This window comes from Lactuca saligna, chromosome 2 (genome assembly GCF_052625555.1).
Source record: "Lactuca saligna cultivar CGN05327 chromosome 2, ASM5262555v1, whole genome shotgun sequence".
NCBI lineage: Eukaryota > Viridiplantae > Streptophyta > Magnoliopsida > Asterales > Asteraceae > Lactuca > Lactuca saligna.
Window position 1 is genome coordinate 175,409,193 of NC_136418.1, and position 22,893 is coordinate 175,432,085.

General features: G+C 33.8%; 4 protein-coding genes across 4 annotated transcripts; all 4 read right to left on the minus strand.

Annotated features, from left to right (window-relative positions):
- Positions 1-2,798: 2,798 nt before the first annotated feature.
- Positions 2,799-4,317, minus strand: LOC145032909 (Leucine-rich repeat (LRR) family protein). The gene has a single exon (XM_078981866.1). It carries the CDS (start codon positions 4,267-4,269, stop codon positions 3,148-3,150), a length of 1,122 nt encoding a protein of 373 aa, XP_078837992.1. The 5' UTR covers positions 4,270-4,317; the 3' UTR covers positions 2,799-3,147.
- Positions 4,318-6,609: 2,292 nt separating this feature from the next.
- On the minus strand, positions 6,610-9,232 carry LOC145032910 (protein HEAT STRESS TOLERANT DWD 1-like). Its single transcript, XM_078981867.1, has 12 exons — positions 9,086-9,232; positions 8,776-8,942; positions 8,592-8,670; positions 8,321-8,494; positions 8,150-8,248; positions 7,896-8,064; positions 7,709-7,815; positions 7,459-7,598; positions 7,309-7,381; positions 7,122-7,237; positions 6,941-7,058; positions 6,610-6,863 (listed from the first exon to the last, which is right to left on the minus strand). The coding sequence occupies exons 1-12, from the start codon at positions 9,131-9,133 to the stop codon at positions 6,726-6,728; spliced, it is 1,428 nt and encodes a 475-aa protein (XP_078837993.1). The 5' UTR covers positions 9,134-9,232; the 3' UTR covers positions 6,610-6,725.
- Positions 9,233-14,036: 4,804 nt separating this feature from the next.
- Positions 14,037-17,357, minus strand: LOC145032911 (wall-associated receptor kinase-like 20). Its single transcript, XM_078981868.1, has 3 exons — positions 16,537-17,357; positions 16,382-16,441; positions 14,037-15,276 (listed from the first exon to the last, which is right to left on the minus strand). The coding sequence occupies exons 1-3, from the start codon at positions 17,315-17,317 to the stop codon at positions 14,222-14,224; spliced, it is 1,896 nt and encodes a 631-aa protein (XP_078837994.1). The 5' UTR covers positions 17,318-17,357; the 3' UTR covers positions 14,037-14,221.
- Positions 17,358-17,735: 378 nt separating this feature from the next.
- On the minus strand, positions 17,736-19,731 carry LOC145029363 (wall-associated receptor kinase-like 20). Its single transcript, XM_078977918.1, has 2 exons — positions 18,966-19,731; positions 17,736-18,894 (listed from the first exon to the last, which is right to left on the minus strand). Exons 1-2 carry the CDS (start codon positions 19,726-19,728, stop codon positions 17,777-17,779), a joined length of 1,881 nt encoding a protein of 626 aa, XP_078834044.1. The 5' UTR covers positions 19,729-19,731; the 3' UTR covers positions 17,736-17,776.
- Positions 19,732-22,893: the final 3,162 nt, after the last annotated feature.

Here is a 22,893-nt window from a genome sequence, read left to right on the forward strand (position 1 = left end):
ACAATTATTACATATTAGATTAAAAACAAAGTACATTGACAACGATGCTCATATTAACCAACGATGTTAATAAGTAAATACAAAGTACTTTGCCATGGGAATTCGATTTCTTACTATTAGGACATATTAAAAGGAAGAAAATATAATAGTTAAGTACAATAAATGTTCTATGATTGGAGAGAAATAATCTAATGAAAGTTCGATGTTGTTCCTTGACTACAGATATAAAAACAAACAAAATTTATGATATTTGGGTTATGGATGCATATAGATAACAAAAACGGACAAATTCACAAATATGGTCAAAATGACAATTTCAAGGGATAAAATTATACATCATATTTTTTTTTTCAATGGTCTAAATTTCGAGGGATAAAAAAACCAATATTAAATTAACCAAAATGGCAAAAATGGAAAAATAGTCATTATGCATAAAATAATCAAAATTTATAGTTTACCGAACAATACTTCAGATTTGTTACTAATTGTACAGTTTAAAAAATAAAAGAAAATTATAATCATATAGAATGCCATTTGGTGTATGATTGGAGAGAAAAAAATTAATGAAAGTTCTTTGTTATTGGTTGGTATTAGTATAGATACAAAAACAATAAATTGACCAAACATGACAGAAAGGGCATAATGGTCATGGTGACTAAAAAAACATTAAACATGTATGAAAAAACATGATACAATATCAGAAAATATTTGGTGCAAACAAAGTATGAACAAATTGATTTTGATATTTCTTGTAGAACTTCGTTTTCAAAACTATAGTGCTCATTTTAAGTAGATTTTGTTGGAATACAGTTTGAACTTGGTGCAGATGACTACTAGTTAATAAATAAAGGATGTTGTTTGGTCATGTGGGAGTGACAAAGCCTCATGCCCTGTATGGTTTCAATCTTGCATTTATTAAAAGATGTTGGTTTTTTTTTCTTGAAAATAATATTACAAGGGTTATAAAAGAGATTAATTTGTACAATTCAACTAATATTCCTTCATGTTGCAACTCTTCCTTTATTACCCTTATACCCAAAATTGATAGTTTGGTTTTGGCAACAAATTGTCATCCTATCAGTCTTATTGGGCTGCAATATAAAATTATTGTAAAGGTTCTGGAAAATCCTCTAGCATAAGTGGTGGATAATATTGCCAACATTGAACAATCTTTTTCTATTAAAGACAACCAAATTTTAGACAACCTGACAAGATTGTTATCCCTTGAATTTGGTGGTTGAAAATTCAAGTAAATGTCTTTCATTGGTAATTGTTTGGTTTTTCCTCTAGCGGGTTACTAGAGCCTTTGATACTATAATCATCTAGTTGTTCAATAAAAAACATTTATGTTGGCCAAAGGCCTTTTGGTATAAATTTTGTATTATTAGAAATTTAGGGTAATAGAATGTTTGGATCAATGAGAGTTGTGAAACACTTTCTGATTAAATGATTTGAAGAGTATATTCGAAAATATATAATCGGATAAAACTTACTGTTCTTAAAAGTGAGAATGCAAAAGATATGATAATGTGTCTACCGAATTGATTTCGAAAATGATCATTTAACAGGAAACTAACTTCATATCTTAAAACTGTCATGTGATAGTTAGAAGAATGTAATTTCTTATCCAAAACCTGCCACATAAATTGTCATAAACAGTCAATAAACTAACTTAAAATCGGGTCTCGAACTTGGATCACAAAACCGAGTTTATTTTCTAAAACTCGGAGTTTTGATGTATTTTTAACAAAACAACTTAACTAAAATTTAGGTCTAGAACTTGGATCATAAGTTAGCCCGAGGCTGCCACCCCTTGGACCCCGCTCCCAAGAGCATTGTCACCGGATCCGTGTCAGTTCAGGGGTTTCACCCATAAATAGCAGTATATTTCAACTAAAACAAACTTAAACAAATGTGCACTCAGTACCACTCCAACTTGTTTAATATTTATCAAAGTAACATTGATCAACAAATTAATCTCACTACACTTAACTAATATTAGTGATACAAAATCCCCAATATGTATACTATTTATTCATTTAAATTGTCCAAATATATTGATGTATACAAAAATAAATAATTATAAGGTATAACTTGTGTTACCATAAGTGGTTGAATTTTCCTATTATAGAGGAGACATTCCAAAGTTTTTTGAGTTTTTGAGTTGTCATGTCGATAATAATGTAATATGAAAAGAGAAGAAATATAAGTTATAAAAAAAGTCTCTGGTTATGGATGACCTAATGTAAATCAAATAACCTTTTCGCTACATTTTGGCTGTAAACGAATTGAACGTTCAATGAACTGTTCGACGGGAAGTTCGTTTATGTTCATTTATTTAATAAATGAACGAACATGAACACAAATTTTCGTTCATTTAGTTAAACGAACGAACATGAATAATGGTCTCCTTCGTTCGTTTATGTTTTTGTTTACGTCTGTTTATGTTCGTTCACCTAACTTCCTTTTATATTCATATATGTTTAATTGTGTTTGATTATATTAATATATCACATGTTTATATATGTTAAATTATGTTTTTTTATCTTTGTTCATTTATGTTCGTTTAGCATGTTCATGAACATAAACGAACGGACACGAACAATGTAATTTGTTAAACGAATGAACATGAACAAGAAACTTGTTCGTGCTCGTTTAATTGTTTGGCTAACTTAAACGAACGAACATGAACAAACCCCGTTCATGTTCGTTTGGTTCGTTTACAGGCCTAGGCTACATTGCGTATGAAATATTTAGCTGATATCAAAGCTTAAATATTAAATAGAAAATAGAAAATATAAATAAAAGCTTTAGAGTAGTTAATTACAACTAAATTAAACATGCATACAAAATTAAATTTTATGTAAAAACCTAAAAAAAAAAAAAAAAAAAAAAAAATTGAACGACAACTATATACTAAACTTGAACCTTCGACCTCAAGGAGGGAAGACAACACCGGATACCATAGAGTTAGAAACCGTTTGATACCTAAATTTTAATAAAAACTAAAATTTTAATTTCTCAAAGTAAAAATAATTAAGAGAGGTAATATATCAACATCAGCAAATCTCACACGAAATCAATTAAACTTTCCTTATTCATCTATATGCTTTGAATAATCAAAAAATTTTATTTTTATCTTTGCATTCAATATTTCGACGGTGGCAGCCAGTGTTTAGTAGGCGGTGGTGGAGGAGGTGGTGGTGAACAATCAAGACAATTCACCGGACGAGAATAAAATGCCTTGCACTCGGCCACCTGCCGCTGTGCGGGCCTCTCCGGGATACAATTTTGTCGATCATCCTTGTCCGCCAGCTTGAGACAACTTTTGGGCGCGCCGCAAAAATAGTTATCTGAGTACGTGAAATTCTCCAGTCTTGGCAACGAGCAAATACTAGACGGAATCTCGCCGGAGAACTTGTTGTGAGCCACATTTAACTGCTCCAGACTCTTCATTTCTCCTATACTTTCCGGCAACATCCCCACCAGTGAATTATAACTCACATCAAAAACCGTCAACTTCTTCAACGACCCAATATCCGGCGTTAAACACCCACTTAAACCCACGTTCATCAGAATAATCTCGTCCAAAGTTCCCCCCATATTCTTTATACTCGAAGGCAAACTCCCTTTGATGTTGTTATTAGCAAAAACCACCACCGAAACAGGAGAATTCCCAAGGTTTTTAGGAAAACTTGTGTCAAATAAGTTGTTATTGATGAAAATGGCGTCGAGTTTAAGGTCATACAATTTGGAAGGAACATCACCTTTAAACTGGTTAAACCGAATGTCAAGAAATTTGAGAGAAGAAAGAGAAAGCACCACTGATGGGAAATTACCCGAAAAGCGATTGTTACTGATGTCAAGCTCGTAAAGAAGACCTAGTTTGTTAAAAGATTTTGGCACTGTTCCACAAAACCTGTTAGAATTGATGTGGAAGAGTGCGAGATCTGTCAGCAAACCTACGTCTTCTGGGAGAGACCCAGAGATATTTGCATGGTTGAGGTCGATACCAGCGACTGTGGTCACGTGTGGGTCGTCTAAAGAAGGCGCACAGAAGACCCCGGTATAGTTACACACGTTATAGCCGTACCAATTTGATGTGAAGCCTTGAGGGTCGGATTTTATCGAATGTTTCCATGCTTGGAGGGCAAAATAGGCTTTTTGAAGCCTAGGGTTTGGGGGAGATGAGGCTTGGTGAGAAAGGGTTGTGTAGAAAGAGAGAAGAATGAGAAGAACATATTTGACATGTGCGGGTAGTATGGTCATTTTTAGAAATAGATTTGGTGTGTTTAAGGAGGAATGAAAGCATGGGTGTTGTATTTAAATGGGATTAGGGATTGGGTCGATGGTGGTTGGGATATCGCTAGTGACATTCTTACACACAAGGATGCTTCACGAGTTTTAGTTTAGAAGACGTAGTTTATCTAATAAAATATTAAAGTGCAAGTGAATATGTCATGGTAATTCGGGAGAAAACGATAAACAGCTTTATATTTATAGTACATTTTATTGTTTCCAAACATATAACATTAAAATAAAGAACTTTGAAATGGCAAATGTATAAATTCTTGACCGATTAAAATAAAATCTAAACATATCTCAAGTGCACATATGATATTCCGATGCTCTCATTTGAATACTAGTGTTATTCCCAATAAAGGATATTTTTGTCCATGAAATATATACTTGTTGTATTAACTTATTTATTTATTTTTATTATTATACTTTATACAATCAAATAAACCTTAATTATTAGTGAAATTCAAAAATAATAGAAGATAAAGACCAGTACAAGATGTAAATGTTTTGACTTTTATTTGAATCAAAGAGTTGGAAAGCATCTTTAGGCCAAGTCGTAACAACATATGAAGTCTTTTTGTCACTTATGAGAAGAGAATAACAAAGAATATATGAGTAAAATAATGAGTGGTTACAAGAACCAAGTAGGTAAAAATAAAATGTTTGGTCAATGTTTTAAAAAGTGTTCATAATGCCGTTCTTTTAATGATGCATTTCATAATTTATTTGACATTTTCAAAAGATAGTATTCTAACTCATCAAAGATCAAACATTATTCATACATTGGCAATATAAAAATGTATCAAAAGATCAATTGATGAGGTTAATAATGGAATGGGCAATGTGGTATTGGAACAAATGGATCATCTGTTTGTTAGATGCAAGATGATGACTAGAACTTGGATTGCAGTTTTTAGATGGTTAGATATTCAAGTTAGTTCGTTTTCTTGCATTAACACTTTATTCGATCAAGTGGATAGTCTTCGAGGTAGCGCTAATAAGAAGAGTGTAATAATGAGGTGGTTTGCACTACATTATGGTATTTATGGAGGTATCGTAATGATAAAAGTATTTTAAGGTGGTAATATGAGAAATGACATAACTTTTTATTTAATTAGAGAGTTTTCTTTCTTTTGGGTTAGTAATAGACATAAAAAGGTTCTTTTGGGTTAGTAATAGACTTAAAAATATACTTTTAATTAGAATTGCTAGATGCAATTGCTTTAAACAATTTGTAAGAGTTTTTCTTGTTCTCCAGCTTCTTGCTAGAGTTTCTGATTTAATATATGGTTGGCTGCTTCAAAAAAATGTTTAATCATTAGGATGTTTGAGTTTACGATTAACTTAATATAATAAAACCAATAAAGAAAAGTCTAATTTGGTTTTTCATTATTTATTTTTGTAAAGTAATCTTGGGTAATTAATTAATAAAAACAAGTTGAGAATAAAATATTTATTTTATGTTGGGTTGGAAAATATGAATGAACCAACTTTCTCAACAAATCAAGTGATCATAATTGTCAATTCCTTTCCTTCTAAGAAGCTCGCTATGCATGCATTGACAAAGTAAATGCAAGTTTCCAAAAGCATAATATTTGTTCATATTCCTTTTGTTATAAAGGAAACCCAATTTTTTTAATACTTATAGAAATCAATCAAGTAAATTTCATATAATTACCTGTTATATTGTTTAACTTATGATAGATGTTTTAATTTATAATTACTATAAATAATGTTATAATTTACCAATTAACATTATTATGGTTAAATTTTTTAGAAGTATTTATTATTGAAGCAAATTTTTAGTCAACTGTTTATGCATGATTTAGACTAAAAATTAACTAGACGTATACATAGCCTTCAATCCTTGATTAAGTCAAGGGCCTCTCAACACAACTTGCATAAAAATTAAATCAAGGAAAATAATTTATTCAATGAATTATAGTCCTTAAGGAAGTAGACTTTAGATGAGGTTTGTGATATTATTATTCATTAATAATCCAAATTGTATTTAAATGTATGAATTTTAAATGTCAAAATCGTATGTTCAAAATAATTCCAATAGGTACTACAAACGATAGCAGCTCTTTGAAGAATTACAATGAAAAAATTCATTAATTATATATAGCACTCTAATTTCAGTTCTTCCTATTACAACATTTTACTTCAAAGATTCTACACCCAACTTTCCAAGAACTATCAACACCCTTTCATTTATTTATTTATTAATTATAGCATATCACACTTTCGGTTATCGGTATTACCACATTTTACTTTGTTATTTTTATGTGAATAAATTCATTATGATTTATAAATAATGTTACAAACTCATTTTCACATGGCTCAAAATTTCAAAACACTCCACATGTAATGCTCTTCAAACAAAATCTATGGCTTTCGGATTACATTTTTTGTTTTAATCTTCATGCAGTAGCATTAGCAGGAGGAAGATTAGTTTCAATATTTGAAGGCATCAATATATTGAAACCATCACCAGCTGTAGAAATCAACATTCCTGGAATCTGTGTATGCCAATGAAGTTCTTTCAAGTCTTTCTGACCCTATTCACCAAAAAGTCAACAAAAGTCAAAACATTTTCCCATCACAAAAAAAATCAACATTCAAAATCGCAACTTACCTGATGAACAAAAAGAAGCTGTGGAGGCAAATCTGTGGGGGCGTGTACTTCCTCTTGTGTTTTGGCTTTAAACTCAGCTTCCTCTTCTTCATCTCGCTCTAAAGAAAGGTCCCATATTCTGACAGTTTGACAAAAGATGAGGGTGTGATTTGTAAAACTATTAAAGATGAAAATTTCTTACGTGAGTTGATTATCTGATGATGATACTGCCAATGTAGATGCTTCATGTGGACTCCACTCGATAGATGTAATCGGATGTTTGTGGTACTCAAAATGTGCCACTACAGAATCACCTTCCTGAAATAAACCAAAAAAAAATTGTTATTTTTCCATAGTTTTAAATTTTAATACGATAAATAAAAACAAACCTTGAGCAATCTAAGATCGCGAATAGAAAACGTCCCATCATCACTACCAGATACCAACATACAACTAGCAAGCCTAATTAAAAAAAAAAAAAAAATTAGTAACTAAATTATGACGTGTATTAATTAAAAAATAAATAAAAAGGTGGAAACCTGTTCCATGAAATGACATTAACATCTGTATTGTGTGCTTTAATCGAAGCTGCTGGTGATTTCCCTAATCGGGTATCCCAAATTGCTATTGTTTTATCCACAGAACACGAAGCAAACACATATGGCTCTGTTGGGCTCCACTGCATCAAGAAAAGTTTTATAAAAAAGAGCCTAAAAAGTAAAAACAACTTTTTTTTTTTTTTTTTACGTTTTACCCTTAATGGGCAAAAGGGTAAAAATAACAAATTACCTGCAAATCTTCAACACTACCAGTGTGTCCAACAAATGGTTTACTATCAACATTCCATGTTGAGTCAGATGAAGGCTCCCATAAATGGATGCAATTCTTGCAGTCACCTTTTTAAAAAAATTGCAAAATCAAATTATGAGTTTTTTTAATTTTTATATCGCATAAATAATAATATTGTAATTTGTACCAGATACAAGCCTGCCAGGGACAAGGGCACTCCAGTCAATTGCATAGCCTTCGTCTTTGTGACCAGTAAACTTTACTAAAGGAGTTTGATTAGAAACAGTTGAAGCATCCTTGCTAATGTTACTTTCAGCTTCTGCCAATGCATTTAAATGAGAGGCAAAATCCCATATCTGCATCACATCATCATTCATGTAAATTTTACAATTATACTGTTACTGTTACTGATATTGTTACTAATACCGATACTGATTATACCTGCACGTGACCGGTATCTCCCCAAGTTGCACAAATATGGGGTTTTTGTGTCATTGCACGAATTCTATTCACACAACCTTCATGAAAGACTTTTCGAACCTGTAGATTTAAATATAGAATGATTAAAATAGTAACGATCAAAGATGTAAAAAGTTAATGGCTATTTGTTACCTGAAAGACCGGAGCTTTTGGTCCTTCATTTTCTATTTCATCTTCATCGCTATCACTGCTATCACTTTCCATGTCTGTATCAGCATTGGATGTTTTTGTTGGTACTAGTTCCCTTCTTTTTCCAGAAATGTTTGATATTTTGAATATTCCGATTGAATTGGAAGCATTATTTGCCTAGAAGAATGAGATTCAATGGGAAAGCAATCATGGAGTAAGATATCGAAGAAAGGAAATGAGCAAACTGAATTTAATTTGTAACATGTTTTATAACCTGAGTTCCAGTGACGCAATATATAGTGTGTGGAAATTCTGTCCGAACTAGTCCTAGTGAATCCCGTACGACGTCAAAGCTACAACACGTTAAACAAAGTTTAATTACATAACAAAAACTTTTTATACAGAAAAAAGGGTAAAAGAAGAAGAATGATTGAATGTCAATTTTGTAGTGAACAAACCTTAAGCAGGGCCAGCCAATGTGGAAGGCATGAAGAGAATTATAAGCTGAAGGATCACACTGAAGCTCTTCGCCTTCTTCTAAAGCATCAACACCGGGTTGCCACACCTTCGATGGCATTGAAGGTACTGAATTTGATGAGGATGACCCATCTTCTTTCTTTGAACCCTGGTTGCATAATCAATCGTATACCCAAAACCCAGTTTTATTAAAGATAAACAGAATCAAGATGAATGAATCATTTGACAATTCGAAAAAAAAAAAAAACGTAAACCAACAACTGAAAATTTAAATTGATGAGGAATTACTACCTTGCTCTTCCGCTTAGCTTTCTTTGGGTTTTTCAAGCTTCGAACCATTTTTGCTTCGAGACAAGAATGATACAGAGAAAGAGAAGAACAGAGTGCGCTGGCAAAGGGTTTTGGGAATTTAGGGTTTTTCACCTGATGTTCTAGTTCCCCCGGTTCTTATGTGATGAAGTGTAATTTTCCAGAAAAAAAAAATAATAATAAATGACATGGAAAAATATAGAAAGAAATGTTTTTTTAAAACAAAACTGCACAAATAGTGTCTTTGCTATAATTTTTTTTTTGGGTTTTTATTCAAAACCATGAATTTTGTAGGAATGATCTTTTTGAGCTAATTTGTTTTTTATTTTGATCGATAAAAAAAAGCGAAAAAAACTAAAATGTAATTCTTATACCCTTTTATGTTTTTTTTTATTAAGTTTAAAGTTTTATAAATTAAAATATGAGGTCCACTTTTCTCTCTATCCCTTTATCTGTTGAAACTCAATGTGACATCCTCATTTTCACGCACAGAAAATATCGATTTATTTATGTTTATTTTAAAATCATAGTATCTTTTTTGAAGAATAATATTGTGAAATTTGTTCCCATAAAACATAATAATGATGTTATCAAAACATTTCCGAATAAATGTACATTATTTATATTAAAACATTTGGGATGTCATCATCAATACAGAAACATAAGCATAACGAAATATCATAAGCCTTACAGTAATTAAACTAGTGGCTTAAAACTCATTGAATCTCTTAGCAGAATGTATTTTTAATATCGCGACCTATGATACAATAAACTGAGTGGGTCAGGTTGAAAATATAGTGACCACATATGGTTTTCAACCTACAATAATATAATTATTATGTTTAATCATCAAACAATTAACCCCATTCCTCATCCTCGTTATCTTCTTTATCCTTAAGGTCCAACCCTAAGAATCATCTATTCATCATTTATTTATTCCTAAGGAATAGACACGAAGTCTATCGCTGTAAGGGTTTATCTAACAAACATTAAGTCCATAGTTGTCAATGTTATCTATTAGGCACAACTATTATTGTTATCCATTAGGCATAACTGCTAATGTTATCCTTTAGGCACAACTGCCAGGATTTTTATAGTACATATGATGAACACATAGTTCAAAGGTTATTTATTAGGCACAACTGCCAATATTATCCATTAGGCACAACTGCCAGGATTTTTATAGTACATATGATGAACACATAGTTCAAAGGTTATTTATTAGGCACAACTGCCAATATTATCCATTAGGCGCAACTGCCATGTTTTTTAGAGTACATCTGGTTAGGGGTGTGCAAAAAAGCCGCAAAACCAAAAAACCGAGCTGAACCTGCCGATCCGAAACCGAAAAAACCAGATATCCACGGGTCGGTTTTGGTTTGGATACTTAGGTATCCGCGGATAACCGAACCGAATCGCTTGATATCCTACTCTAATAAAAGAGTACCTTAATTGCCACATGACATCTCCTCAAGCCCTTCTACATTTTTTTTCCCACCTATTTTACAATCAAGTTAATTTACAAATATACCCTCTTATTTCTTCAAAATCGGAATTCCAGTTCTCCTTAAATCTCGCAATCTGGATATCATTTTTTATTTATTCCATATATCGCTCCATTTCCATTATTGATTGTGTTATCAAGCTTACATTGTATTCGTAAATCTCATAGACACACAGAAGACTAAAATAGGGTTGGAGCATATTCGTGATTGAGGTGTGATTTACACGTTCTTGATTTTTTTTTGTTTTTTTTGTTTTAGATTAAATACTGATGTAAGATTAAGGCATGTATCATCTGATATATTTAATGTTGGATTTAGGAGAAGTAAGGCTATGGTTTTATTGTTACAGACTTACAGGTTTGATTTGGGCTTTGGTAACCACCGTATCTCCCATACCCTAAGACTTAATAGGTGCGGTTTTCTTATTTGCGATGGGGGATATGGTTCAAGGCATCTCCAATAACGTCTTTACTCTAAAGATTTCGTTTACATAAATTTAGTGTTCGTTCACGTATATTTAGTGTGTATCTCTTTGCTGGAAATTTAAAAAAAAAATGTAAGAGAAACATTTGATTCGACCTAAATAGATTTGATGCTATAAGCTTAGGTCTTGATGGTACCGGTGGTTTTCCAGTGATCCAGTTTCTCCAAAGGGGATTCGGATCCATATGGTTTTTGGCTTCAAAATACTTCGACTTGGTTGGATATAGGGCCTCCTATCAGTATGTGGAAATTTTTCTTTGGGTGTATATCAATTATAAGCAATCATTTGGGCTATTCTACATATAATCAAAGTTTATTTTATTTTTCAATCGGAGCTGCTAGAAAGTGTGAAAGTTTAGAAGGGGAAAAGGGTTCATTATTCCCTAAAAATTTTGATTTGAGGTATGAGTTCCAATTGACTGAGTGGGTAGATGGGTTGATGGGGGAGTATGAATAAATGCATTTCTTTAATAATTTTATGTGATGGTTTTTATACTTTTTGCTGGAATGGAGATAAAACGTGAAGAGGATGTTGTCGTATACTATACGTATGCCAATATCTTTTATTTGGGTTCACGAAGAGATAGATGTGGCTGCAAGCCAACTAATGATGATATCAAAAGATGATTTTGCTAAAATTCAACATAGCTGTGAGTTTTCATATCATCAATGTGCAACCGACTTGTAAAGTGCAACTCATATCTCTTAGTTTCAAGAATATAAGATATTATCATCTCATGATCACTCATGATAAAATCCATGAAGTGATTCAGATGAGCGTGAGTTTAATCCAATACTCGAATCTTATTCAATGAGTACTCATGAACACTGCAAGCAAACTTGTGCTATGTCTAAACGCCTTTAGACAAACCTACAGACCCATTTTATGAAAGTCTTGCCTCAATACCTACTTCCAAAGTATGATTGACTGTGGATGGCTTGAATAACCTAGTTATTTGGGAAGTCATGTCTTGTTTATTTATTATTATTATTATTATTATTATTATTATTATGTTAGTGATTAATCTGTGTTAATGTTCATTATTACAAATATGATTCTTGTTAAAGAAACAATTAACTGGTTATTAATATCTTCTCGTTATACTTAATGAGAAATTCATAAAGTCGACTATTAAGAATGAAGGATTTAAAGATATTTTTTTGAGTAAATTACTGAAATGGTCTCTATTGTTTGGTCAAAATTATATGTTTGGTTCCTAACTTTTTTTTGCATTCGGATCGTCCATGTGGTTTTATTTTGTTGCGTTTTTCGTTCATTACATACATAAAATTATAGACTAAACGTACAATTTTGACCAAACTATAGAGACAAAAAACACAATAAAATTAAACCACGGGGGCGATCCGAATGCAAAAAAAAAGTTAGGGATCAAACGTGTAATTTTGACAAAACCATAGGGACCATTTCAGTAATTTACTCTATTTTTTTTGGAAAAAAAATTACATTTAAAACACCAAATTCTAGATTCCGACTGGAAAAAAATTCCGAAATTTAAAGAACATACTAAAAATTTGATAAACAAATATGGATTTCGAGAGAATTTTTTTTAATGAGATCTAACAAAAATATAAAGAAACACGACAATTGAAAACATATATAATAAAAAAACATAAACATTGATATTTGGTTAAAAAAACCATTGATATTGGACATTTGAATGACCACTCAGACAATAGTTAGATAGAGTTTTGATAACGTTTTGCAAAAATAAGGAAAAAATACATATTATATATTTAATTGAGTATCGAACGACCGATTTCGAAGTAATCGATCATTTTCAACATCTTTAAAAAACTGGTCATTTCTTTTTATTTTGTGATTCCTAATGATCATATTTGCTAATTCAATATATAGTAATCTTATAGCTATAAGAAAAAAAAGGTAAAATAATTTGGATCGTGAACTATCATTTTTTACATATTAGTTACTTTCTTACTTTTTGTATACGATTTACCATTAAGCTCACATTAGGTGTTCATAACATAGCATTTTGATCAAATATTGTAGTTTAATGTTTTTTACATGATTTATCATTAATTTTTTTTTTCAATGTTGACCATAAAACTATGTCCTAACCATCTTCTCCGACCAACACCATCAACTCTCACCAACACCACCGTCCACCTCTAAACAATACTATGTCCAACAACAAACACCATATTATATCACATTCTATCTCCACCACAACCACCATTCTCCACAATCATCACCACTACCAATAAATTGATCTAGAATCCATGAAGAAGGGGTTACACACAATTCAAGAAGAAAGGACGAGAAAAGGATGTGAGGTAGTGCGGTTTTCGTAAAGTAGCAAGGGAAGGAGAAAAACGTGGAAATATGTGTATGAAGAGATGTCACTGATAGTAAATGGAGAGGGTGGCCAAATAAATGTATTTTTATTTGGTTATTTCTAGATAGACAATCTACTTATTATAAATATGTTTCTCTATAAAAATGTGATTTTTTATTCATGATCAAATTCAGTTTATATGTTGTATGTAATCTCTAAATCTTTTTGAAACTATATAGGTTTAATTCTCACTATTTTTATTTCTTTTTAATGTTTTAAATTATTTTTAAGCTTTTAACATTCTCATTATCATTTAAAGAGTAAATAATTGTCATCAGATCCCATCATATTAACCCTTAATATTTGAAATTATATATAATTTTTGTTTTTAGTTTTGTTTATGGTTTCTACTTTTATTTTCACTTACATTTTAGTTTTTGAGCTTATTAATGTAACTGTGCTTCCTTATGTTTTTAATGTTAGACTAATAAGTTAACTTTTTGTTAATTAACCATAAAATAATTACAAAATAATACACAATTTAAGAATAGAAACCTTAGTTTGAATCAAATATCCATTGTATTTTTAGTTAAATATTTTTTTGTATTTATATTCTTATTGAAGTATTAATTATATAAAATATGTTTTATTTTGATCCGTTCTAAAATAATTTATAGGTTCATCGCTACTTACAACTCAAAACATCTGAAGTTATTCTAAATAGCATATAATTAAATTCAGTATTTCTTGCGCAACGCTTCAGGATTTGCTTGGTTTCTACAATATTTATTGGGTATCCGTTGAGGCGTTGATGTTTATTGATCTTCAGTACTTTTATGTGTGGCAATGCTAATGATATACTCGATCTCCTCCGTCACCTCTTTCATCGAAGGCCGATCTTGTCGACGTTCCTCTAAGCACGACACCGCAAGAAACCCTAATGCTTTCATCGTCTCCAACTCCAACTTGCTAGCACCACTCTTCAATTTCGGGTCAACCGCATCCAACATCCTCTCCTCTTCAACAACCCGTTTCACATAAATCGCCAAGTTCACATCGTCCGGTGGTCTATTGAAATCTATTGCTTTCTGCGATGTTAGTAACTCCAACAACACTACCCCAAAGCTATAAACATCGCTTTTATCTGTTAATTGATAGTTTCTATAATATTCAGGATCCAAATACCCTAAAGTTCCCTGAGCACACGTTGTGACATGACTCAAATCCGCTTCAGCCAACCGTGACAACCCAAAATCTGCAACCTTTGCGTTCAATTTCTCGTCTAGCAGGATGTTGCTTGATTTGACATCACGGTGGTAGATCGGTGGAACTGCAGAGAAATGGAGGTAGGCTAGCCCCTCCGCCGTGTCACGAGCAATGTTTAGCCGGTGGTTCCAGGTCAAATCGCCGTTGTGTTGACCTTTTAAGTGTTCCAAGAGGGTTCCGTTTGAGATGTACTCGTAAACCAGTAATGGCTGTTCAAGCTCGACACAACAGCCCAGGAGGCGAACCAGGCCACGGTGGTTAACTTGACAGAGGATTCGGACCTCGTTGAGGACTTGATCGGTGCCTTTTGTGTTTCCGAGTTTGGCACATTTAACGGCGACTATGGTGGAATCTTCTAGAATGCCTTTATATACTTCGCCGAATCCGCCGGTGCCGAGGAGGCGGTCTTTGGAGAAGTTGTGTGTGGCTTTTTTGATTTCTTTGCCGGTGAACACTTTAGCGTTTTTCCCGGAACCGGCGTTTAGTATTTCCTCACGTTCACGTGCAAGGCGTGCTTGTGCTTCTTTGTGGCGGCGATGGCGTCTGTAGAGTAAGAGTCCGATTAACGCTGCCACAAGGGTTGCTCCCAGACCGGAGGTCAAACCTGAACATTTAAATGTCAGCAAATTAATGGAGTTTGTTTAGTTCGCAAATTGTTTTGAAAGATATGAGTTTTCATGCATCTGATTGGCGGGAAACATAACGGAATTTGTGAGCTGGAAGAGGGAAAGAGATGGAGAGGTCGAGAGGCATATAATGGTGACATTTTAGTGTTAAAAGGGTATCTAACTATTTTTAAAAGGAAATGTAAACAATTAGATTCAATAGGTTCTACGATAAAATGTTGATATCCATGGTCAAAAGATTTTGTGAACTGAAATGGAATTCAATACGATAGTTATGGTCAATCAAACACATGATTAAGATAGAAAGAGATGAAATATCAACTATGTCCACATCTCATGGAATCCCGTGAACCAAAGACTCCAAAAAAAGTTTCAAAAACTTAATAATATAAATATGTAGAGGTTTCGCTTTTTTAGAAAAATGTACTGTCTTGAAATATATTAACCATTTAACCATACAAAAAGTCAAAAACCACTTTGGTAATATACCAGGGAATATGAATAAAATTAGTTAAAATACCACTTAAATTAAATTAATTCTTTAAATTTTTGGCCTACTTTTGATCAACCTCCAAACACGATTTCGCCAAGAAATATTTGTTAATTTTTACGTAAAACTATTTTAATAACTTATTTTTTTGGCTTAATTGCTAATGTAGAGCACGTACGTTACTATTCCAAATATAGCATATTACATACTTGCTAATGTATTTAACCCATAGGAGCTGAATCAAACTTGAACCAGACTCAAAGGTGTTGGATTAAGGTCAAGCTCAGTTAGTCTATCTATGTGCTGAAGGCTCAAGGCTCAAGCTCAATTCAATAGCTCGAATAGCAACATAGTATCTACTAAAATTATGTTTAGTACAACAAGTTTAAATTGAGAGATCAAAATATAGCGTGAGAGTATCTATAAAAATCATGTTCATTTTAAAATTATCGATACTTGAAAAATAGGAGACAAGTTTGGGTATAATGACTTAATTAGTGATATTAGAATGATTTGATTAAACTTTAATACTGAAATTTCAACTAAATCTATCTCATTTTTGTTACTTAATTTAAGTGGAAGTGTCATAATACCTGCAATAAGAGCAGTCCGCTTGGAGTCGTCGCAGTCCCCTCTGTTCTCACAAGCATCATCTGTACAAAAATAAATTGACCCAAATTATAGTATTACCATCTTTATGATGCCCAATGAAAACTGTTCAAAGATCATGAACGTTGTACCAAATTACCTAACTCACAAACTCCGTCAATGGCGTCCCAACGAAGTCCTCTGTTACAATAACATCTACTAACACCACCAGTACCAGATGGCATACAAGTAGAGGTACTATCACAATCCGCTTGGTTCCCACATAAGGGTTCCGGCGGCGACACCCACTGTATCTCCACTCCAGCAGCAGGCCACCGACTCACCGGCAACGAATAATCCAAATTCGGGAAACTTCTATACGCCTGACACCCACCGTCTCTCACACGGATCGAGTACATCGTCGATGACCCACCCGTCCGAAACGTACAACAAATTGGAGCTCTGCCACAAGCCGACGCCTCTGCTGAGCTGTTTATGTAGGTGTGACACAGGCTCGTCGAGGTACAATTCAACGGCGACCTCAAAAGCGACTCAGAGCAGTTAAGGTACAAGATTGTGTTGCCGCTTGTGATGTTGAACGGCAAGGTGGAGTTCAGCTGGAGTCCCTGGGAGGAAATATCCGCCGTCACGCAGGTGGAGTTGTTGAGGAAACTCGGCGGTTGGATAACGAAACGTTGGGTGGCCTGAGAGATGGAGGAGATCGGATAGGTGTTGTTGAGGCTGTCGAAGTACAAGTCACCTTCACTCACGTCGCACCGGATCCTGTAAGACTGGTCGCCGCAACTAGGTCCGGTACTGAGGGGGTAGGGAACTTGTGTGGAGCCACAGTCAGGGCAGCGGGTGGCGGAGGTGGCAAGACCCGCGCACATTAGAACCAGCGCCACCGTGAGCATGATACCAAAAGTTGATTTAGACGCCATGTTTGAAAAGATTGAAAAATGTTTATGGATTCGATTTCGAAGAAGATCGAAAAGGATATTTGGATTTATATTGAGTTGTCTGTTGTCGTTTTATTGACTTTTTTTTCAATAACTAATTGTATTTTAATTGACTATTTAAGGGTCAATGATATATCACGTCCACCTTATCAAGTCTCAACTACCACAAAGAATTTATTGTGAAATAGATGTTACTAAAATGTCAGCGGATAATGTTCATGTTCTCTAGAATATATTAAATATATGTTCATGTTCTCTAGAACATAAAACATGTAACGTACTAATCCTAGAACACAAAACATGTATACAATTATCTCAACAACCACAATGAAAGTATTGCGACACATGTTTATTATAGGATACGATAAAACTCTAAATGAAGTACAACATTTAAGGCATGGATTACATCTTTTGATGCATAATATACAAATCATGAAAGATTTAGTTATCCGGACCATCATCATCTAATTCTAATCTGGTCGCTACAATACCCATGATATACTCGATCTCTTCGGATGCTTCCTTCATACAAGGCCGGTTTTCTCTTTTTTCCTCCAAGCAACTCATTGCAAGAAACCCGAAAGCTTTCATAGCATCAATCTCCAATGGTGTAGCGTCTTTTTTGAGGGACGGGTCGATAGCATCCACCATTTTTTCTTCGCTCACTATCCGTTTAATGTAAGCCGCCAAATTCACATCATCCGTCGGTCGACAAAAGTCAATAGCTCTTTGACATGTAAGTATCTCCAACAACAACACTCCAAAGCTATACACATCACTTTTATCAGTTAGCTGATAATTCCAGTAATAATCAGGATCCATGTATCCAAGTGTACCTTGGGCACAAGTTGTCACGTGGGTTACATCCGCTTGAGCTAGTTCTCTTGACAAACCGAAATCCGCAACCTTTGCTCTCATTCGACTATCGAGTAAAATGTTGCTAGATTTTATATCGCGATGGTAGATCGGAGGAGATGCAGAGAAATGGAGGTACGAGAGCCCTTCTGCAGTGTCACGAGCAATGGATAACCTTTCACTCCATGTTAAAGGGCGTTTGTTTTTACCATGTAAATGATCATAAAGACTTCCGTTTTGAATGTATTCGTATACTAAAAACGGTTGTTCAAGTTCTACACAGCAACCAAGAAGTTGTACTAGGTTTTTATGGTTGACTTGACATAGGATTCGAACCTCATTTAGGACTTGATCTATGCTTTGGGTGTTTCCAAGCTTGGGACATTTTACAGCCACTGTAGTGCCGTCGTCCAACACCCCTTTATACACTTGACCAAAACCTCCGACGCCAAGAAGACCGGCGGAGGAGAAGTTGTTTGTTGCCTTTTTGATCTCTTTGCTGGCGAAGATCTTGGACGATTTTCCACCGCCACTCGTCCGTAGAATCTTTTGGCGCTCACAAGCAAGGCGTTTTCGTGCTGCTTTGATTCTTTGACGGCGGATGAACATTGTGATCGCAAATACAACTGCTACAGATATGGTCCCTCCGATGCAAACTGCAGTCGCTCCAAGTACCTTCCGTTTTGCTTTGACTTTTTTTAGATCTGTAATAAATTTACTTAATTACGTTTTGGAATGCTAAAACGTAATATATTAAACTGCGATCTTTACGTACCCTTAGTACACTGGCCGGCGTTTGCATCCCAGCGGAATTTACGGTTACAGAAACACCTTCGCGCTCCGTCGTCGTGAGCGTCCCTGCAAGTGGAGGTGGAGTCACAATGCCCCTGCGATGAACATGGTGGCTCCGGAGGTGGTGCCCACATCAACTCCACGCCAGGATTCGGCCATTTGGTAAACGGCAACGATGTGTTTACATTCACGAAGCTTGAGTAAGCCCTGCATCGATCTATATTAAGCTGAATGGAATACAAGTTTGTGTAGCTGCCTTTTCTAAAGGTGCAACAACGTGGAGTTTTCCGGCAAATGGACATCTTCGGCAGGCCGTTCTGGCAGGGGTTGCAAGCGCTTGCCGGCGAGCAATCATATGCAAGTTTCCCCGTTGGCTCCGTACAGTTGAAGAATAAGACAGTGTTGCTCTGGGTGATTGTGAAGGGTAAAGAGGTATTCAGCTGAAGTCCCTCGTTACCTAAATCAGATGTAACGCAGGTATTTGGTAATAAATCCGATGGACCGATGACTAGCCGTTGATTTTTCTGGGAGATTGATATGATTGGGTAAGTGTACCTTCCCGTAACAAACTTCAACACACCCATGTCACACCGAATCTTGTACGATTGATGGCCACACAAAGGTGTAGTGCTGAGTGGATACGGAACTGGAGTCTTCCCACAATCCGGGCAGCGGATGGCCACCACACAAGCGGCGTTTACCATCAAAACCACCACAATCATCATCATTATTCTTATCTGAAACATAACTGATATATGAATGAATGGAGGCAATGAGAACTAAAGTACGTACATGTGATTCACTATTTGTAGGCGAGTGATCCGTATATATGTGACAGTATCTAAGAATCCTAGATACGTACATCCACTTGTAACTTCTTGTTTAGTATTCCACGAAAGATTGTTGTTTTCGATGGACATGTGTCCAAGGATATGGCGTGAGATGTGATTGGGAATAGAAAACCACACTGAGAAGTGAGAACTATCGGGATGGAAGCCCGTTGGTTAAGATCTGAAAACAATTGGGGACCAATCTCCATGTTTAGTATTGCTAAATCCCAATCTCAATATATAGAAACATATATACCAGCGACACATGAAGATATTACTTGCTCATTTGTTGAAAAGTTTATTTGCTGGACCATTTTCAAAGATTCCATGAATCGTATGAAAAAACGAACTTAATAACAACTTTCTATAATCCAACATGTTAATTTCATTAACAATATTTTTTTTGGAACAACATATTTTTGACATATATAGGTAACCAAAATATGTATCATGTACATACTTGGTCATTATCTTTTTAATTCCACTCGCTTTCTGTAAAAAGTATTATGAATTAAAATGAAGAGAAAAACACAAAAATAATAAAAGTTTCAAAAAATTACAAAAGATTAAGAAATGCATATCTAACCAACTGGATGGGCTTTTAGTGGATTGCGATTTTGTGTATTGGGGTGCAATCCGGTTTTAATGGGCTACATTTTAAAAAGCCCATCATTTGTAATGTCTTCTTAGTTGCGGCACTTCTCTAGGCTTCTACCCCGGGGCATGAGTCCGAGTCCTCTTAATTTAGGTTTTTTCTTTTTTCCATTGTGGACCCTTTTTTTTTTTTTCAATTGAGCTGATTTTTTCTTGGATTTCTTTCTGAATTTACTAAAACTTTCATTTATACAGTCATTAATTTTATATCTATGAGTTGTAAAGTCATGAATATATAATGTTGCACACTTTTACATTTTCATCTTTTGCTTAAAATTTTGTCCAATTCAGTTATAACTCATATTTCTCCATAACAAATCCGTTATTTACCCTATAGAGTGTTAATAAAATGTTTCAACTAATTTTTAGGGTAATTAACCTTGCTTTCATAGGTCTTTCAATCCTTTTACAATTTTGTCCCATTTTTACATTAAATAACAACTTACTTTGCAAATTTACCACTTTCATGTTTAAGCACATAAATTTTCGTACTATTTTACTTCTCATGCATACTATGATACATTTATATGAAATTACCACATTAACAACACAACCAAACACGTTTTGAGGTTAGTTTTCACTTTTTGTCTCACTATGAAGCATCATAAACTTATATTTGGTCATTTTCATCACTCCTTATATATACATGAGGTTGCAACGGAACCTCATCATCTAACATAATATAAACTACTAAAACATGAGTGGCACTTAACTTTAGTTATTAGAGCATATTTGGTAAAAACCATAACTTTGTCCCCATTTTACATATCATAAAGGTGTTGGTCTTTCTAATATCACACATAATTACATCTTTACCATGTTAACATTTACTAACATCATAAAATGGACATTTAGGATGTTACATGATACCCTCAGATTAAATACATTAATTATCCACCCGATCAAGAGGTATAACAAATTGTAGCTTAGATGTATATTAATGATTCAAGTGTGTTGTTTATGTAAGTATGACGAAGGCTTATGGAGACACAATTCAGTGGTGACCTCTAATGTGATTTGGGGAAGTGAAGGTACAAGATGGTGTTACTGCTTATGGTGTTGAACATAAAGGTGGGGGTACATCTAAAGGCCTTGGGAAAAATATTATAAGTGATGTAGGTGTTGTTGAAGAAGCTCAGAGTTAGATTACAAACTATTGGGTAGTCTTATATATATATATATATATATATATATATATATATATATATATATATATATATATATATATATATATATATATATATATATATATATATATGATATTGTCTAAGCATTGTTTAGGATATTAAATTCCAAGGCACATGCATTCACGTAGCATTTGATTATGTAGAAATAGTCAACATAACCAGGTTCAATGCTAAATGTTGGATCATGATACTACTTAAGACAAAACATATCAATAGAAGGATAATATCAAAGCCTTCAGGATTAATCCATGGAACCAAATACATCGAGATGTTTAAAAAAACATGATGAAATATGATAAAGGTTGTATAACAACGTTGCTTGTAGGGTGATCTTATTAATATATCCCAAAAGAGAGTTCCATTCATAAATTTGTCAATGAGCTTTATTAAGCCGTCTCTTTTCAAAAGAGAAAAAAAATCTTATATCGCGTATACACACCAATTAAAGTAACAATATTTCTTGTTGTGAATTCTAGTCCTATAACACCTCTAAAATCACAACAAATTTAAATTTTTCAAAACAACCCATTTACTAAAAGAAGTGTTTACAAAATCATTGTTTCCAAAACATTATTTAAAATCAGAGTCTCCGAAGATCCAATCAGTCGTAAAACCTTTGATGTGTAAGGTCACTCCTTCGCCTTACCACAGTCATCTGAAGCACCTAAAACTATAAACTGAAACTGTAAGCACGAAGCTTAGTGAATTCCTCCAAAGTACCACCACATAAACATAATAACAAACAAACAGCACACATATAGAGCCTTCAACCTGAATGGAACATTGTGTGACATCCCCAAAATCACGGCCAGAAAAGACCGATTTTGTTTATGCTTTATGAAAATCAGAGTACTTCATTTTATAAAAAGGTTGCGGAATTTGTTCCCAGAAAAACATGATAAATACGTTATTAAAACATTTTCGAAGAACGTATTTTTATTCATCTTAAAACGTTTGGGATGTCATCGTTAATACAGAAACATAAGCATAAACAGAACTTACAATTATTTACACTAGTGATCTACATCTCTTTAAATCTATTAGTGTAATGTCACTTCATTTCGTCACCTGTGATATACATAAATTGAGTGGGTCAGGTTGGGAAACCTGGTGAGTACATAGGGTTTTCAACCCACAATAATATAATTATTATGTTTAATCAAACAATCAACCCAATTACCCATCCCCATTATCTTCTTTACTCTTTAAGGATTTAACCTAAGAGTCGTCTATCCTGCAT

What these genes read in the sequence shown, in the direction of transcription:
- LOC145032909 (XM_078981866.1), bottom strand. Translation starts at nt 4,269, where the DNA reads ATGACCATACTACCCGCACATGTCAAATATGTTCTTCTCATTCTTCTC.
- LOC145032910 (XM_078981867.1), bottom strand. Translation starts at nt 9,133, where the DNA reads ATGGTTCGAAGCTTGAAAAACCCAAAGAAAGCTAAGCGGAAGAGCAAG. An exon ending in ATTGCGTCACTGGAACTCAG is followed by an intron (nt 8,495 to 8,591) that starts GTTATAAAACAT and finishes TCATTCTTCTAG; the next exon opens with GCAAATAATGCTTCCAATTC. An exon ending in AGCTTCTTTTTGTTCATCAG is followed by an intron (nt 6,864 to 6,940) that starts GTAAGTTGCGAT and finishes TTTGGTGAATAG; the next exon opens with GGTCAGAAAGACTTGAAAGA.
- LOC145032911 (XM_078981868.1), bottom strand. Translation starts at nt 17,317, where the DNA reads ATGGCGTCTAAATCAACTTTTGGTATCATGCTCACGGTGGCGCTGGTT. An exon ending in TGACGGAGTTTGTGAGTTAG is followed by an intron (nt 16,442 to 16,536) that starts GTAATTTGGTAC and finishes ATTTTTGTACAG; the next exon opens with ATGATGCTTGTGAGAACAGA. An exon ending in GCGGACTGCTCTTATTGCAG is followed by an intron (nt 15,277 to 16,381) that starts GTATTATGACAC and finishes TTAAATGTTCAG; the next exon opens with GTTTGACCTCCGGTCTGGGA.
- LOC145029363 (XM_078977918.1), bottom strand. Translation starts at nt 19,728, where the DNA reads ATGTTTCAGATAAGAATAATGATGATGATTGTGGTGGTTTTGATGGTA. An exon ending in CGCCGGCCAGTGTACTAAGG is followed by an intron (nt 18,895 to 18,965) that starts GTACGTAAAGAT and finishes AATTTATTACAG; the next exon opens with ATCTAAAAAAAGTCAAAGCA.